Here is a 1,304-nt window from a genome sequence, read left to right as displayed (position 1 = left end):
ACATGAAATATTTTTCCTTTGTAGGTTATTTGGCACCTAAACAAAATAACTCATGATGATCGCTTCAAACCACTGATAGAAAATAGAGAATTGTTTTCCCTTCAGAATCACATCATTGTCAATGGGACTTTATTCACAAGAAATGTTGGGCATTTTCATAAAGATTCCCTGGGCTGTTTTCTTTATGTAATCAATAATATGCTGATTAATTGGAAAAATGGCAACAATCAGGTAATTGTGTATGGATGCATTGGGTTTTATGGGGTCCATGTAATTGGATAGAGTGTTTAAAAGTGTGTCCACCTAGACTCTATATTAGACATTTATACACTCTATAGACATTTTAGTGTTAAGACCTTAAGAGTTTGTGGATTTTGTACTGCAAAGAAGTCACAGCCCCCAACATTCACTCGAGTGAGACTATCAGAGGAAAGTGTAAAATTGGCCAATGGCTTTGGATTTAAAACCAGATAACCATCATTTATATAAACAATAACTTTTTTTTAACTAAATACATAAAATAACATTTTGTATTTTGTCAGATTCCAAGATCGCAGTGTTCAGAAAGTTGTTTACCAGGATATAGGAAAGTTCCTGGCACTTCTATACAACCTTGTTGTCACGGCTGTGTCCAGTGTTCATTTGGAGAGGTATCAAACATTACTGGTAATGGTTGTCAAATATTTTAAGAACCAATATTAAAAAAAAAAAAACAAGGAGTATACATTTGTAACTGTGTTAGCTTGTTTTTCTTGATATTTACTACATTGCCACGGACTACTTGGTAACTTGGTAATTTCAATAGGCACCAATATTGTCCATAAATAGCTGACCATAGACATGAAGGTGTCTCACCAAAAAAAATGGGTAGGAAACTAATGGCTAATAAATTTAAAATTATTAACAGAGAAAAGTAAATCTGTCTACCCAAACTGATCGAGAAACATCATTGGTCCCCTTCTATCCCTCCTCCAGGTAGAATGTGTTAGCTCCGTTTTATCAAATGTCATTGCAAATGGCATAATACGATCTATAGAAATTAATGCTGTTAATGGTAATTCTCATTAGTTAAGTGATGGGTATAAGATTGTGTGTGTAAAGAGTTGAGGGGAAGGGGGTTTGGTAAAATTTAAAACAGTGGACCAGTAACAATCCAACTCAGAAAAATGGTTTACAATTGGTGTTGTTTTACATTTACACAAAAGCTGTCAGCTTAGTTTTTTATTTTCTTTTGCAGATAGTGAGAACTGCATGAAATGCTCAGACTATGAATGGCCAAATGAGAACAGAACTCGCTGTATTTC

General features: G+C 34.1%; 1 protein-coding gene across 1 annotated transcript in view; it reads left to right on the top strand.

Annotated features, from left to right (window-relative positions):
• Nucleotides 1-1,304, top strand: part of LOC140337777 (vomeronasal type-2 receptor 26-like) — an 11,036-nt gene that overhangs the window by 7,303 nt on the left and 2,429 nt on the right. Inside the window, exon 4 of the mRNA XM_072421577.1 lies at nt 543-666. Coding sequence (XP_072277678.1) covers nt 543-666 — 124 coding nt within the window. The remainder of the gene's footprint in view (nt 1-542; nt 667-1,304) is intronic.

This window comes from Pyxicephalus adspersus, chromosome 9 (genome assembly GCF_032062135.1).
Source record: "Pyxicephalus adspersus chromosome 9, UCB_Pads_2.0, whole genome shotgun sequence".
Classification (NCBI taxonomy): Eukaryota; Metazoa; Chordata; class Amphibia; order Anura; family Pyxicephalidae; genus Pyxicephalus; species Pyxicephalus adspersus.
The sequence above is the reverse complement of the archived record's forward strand: the minus strand, read 5'-3'. Positions and strand labels throughout refer to the sequence as shown.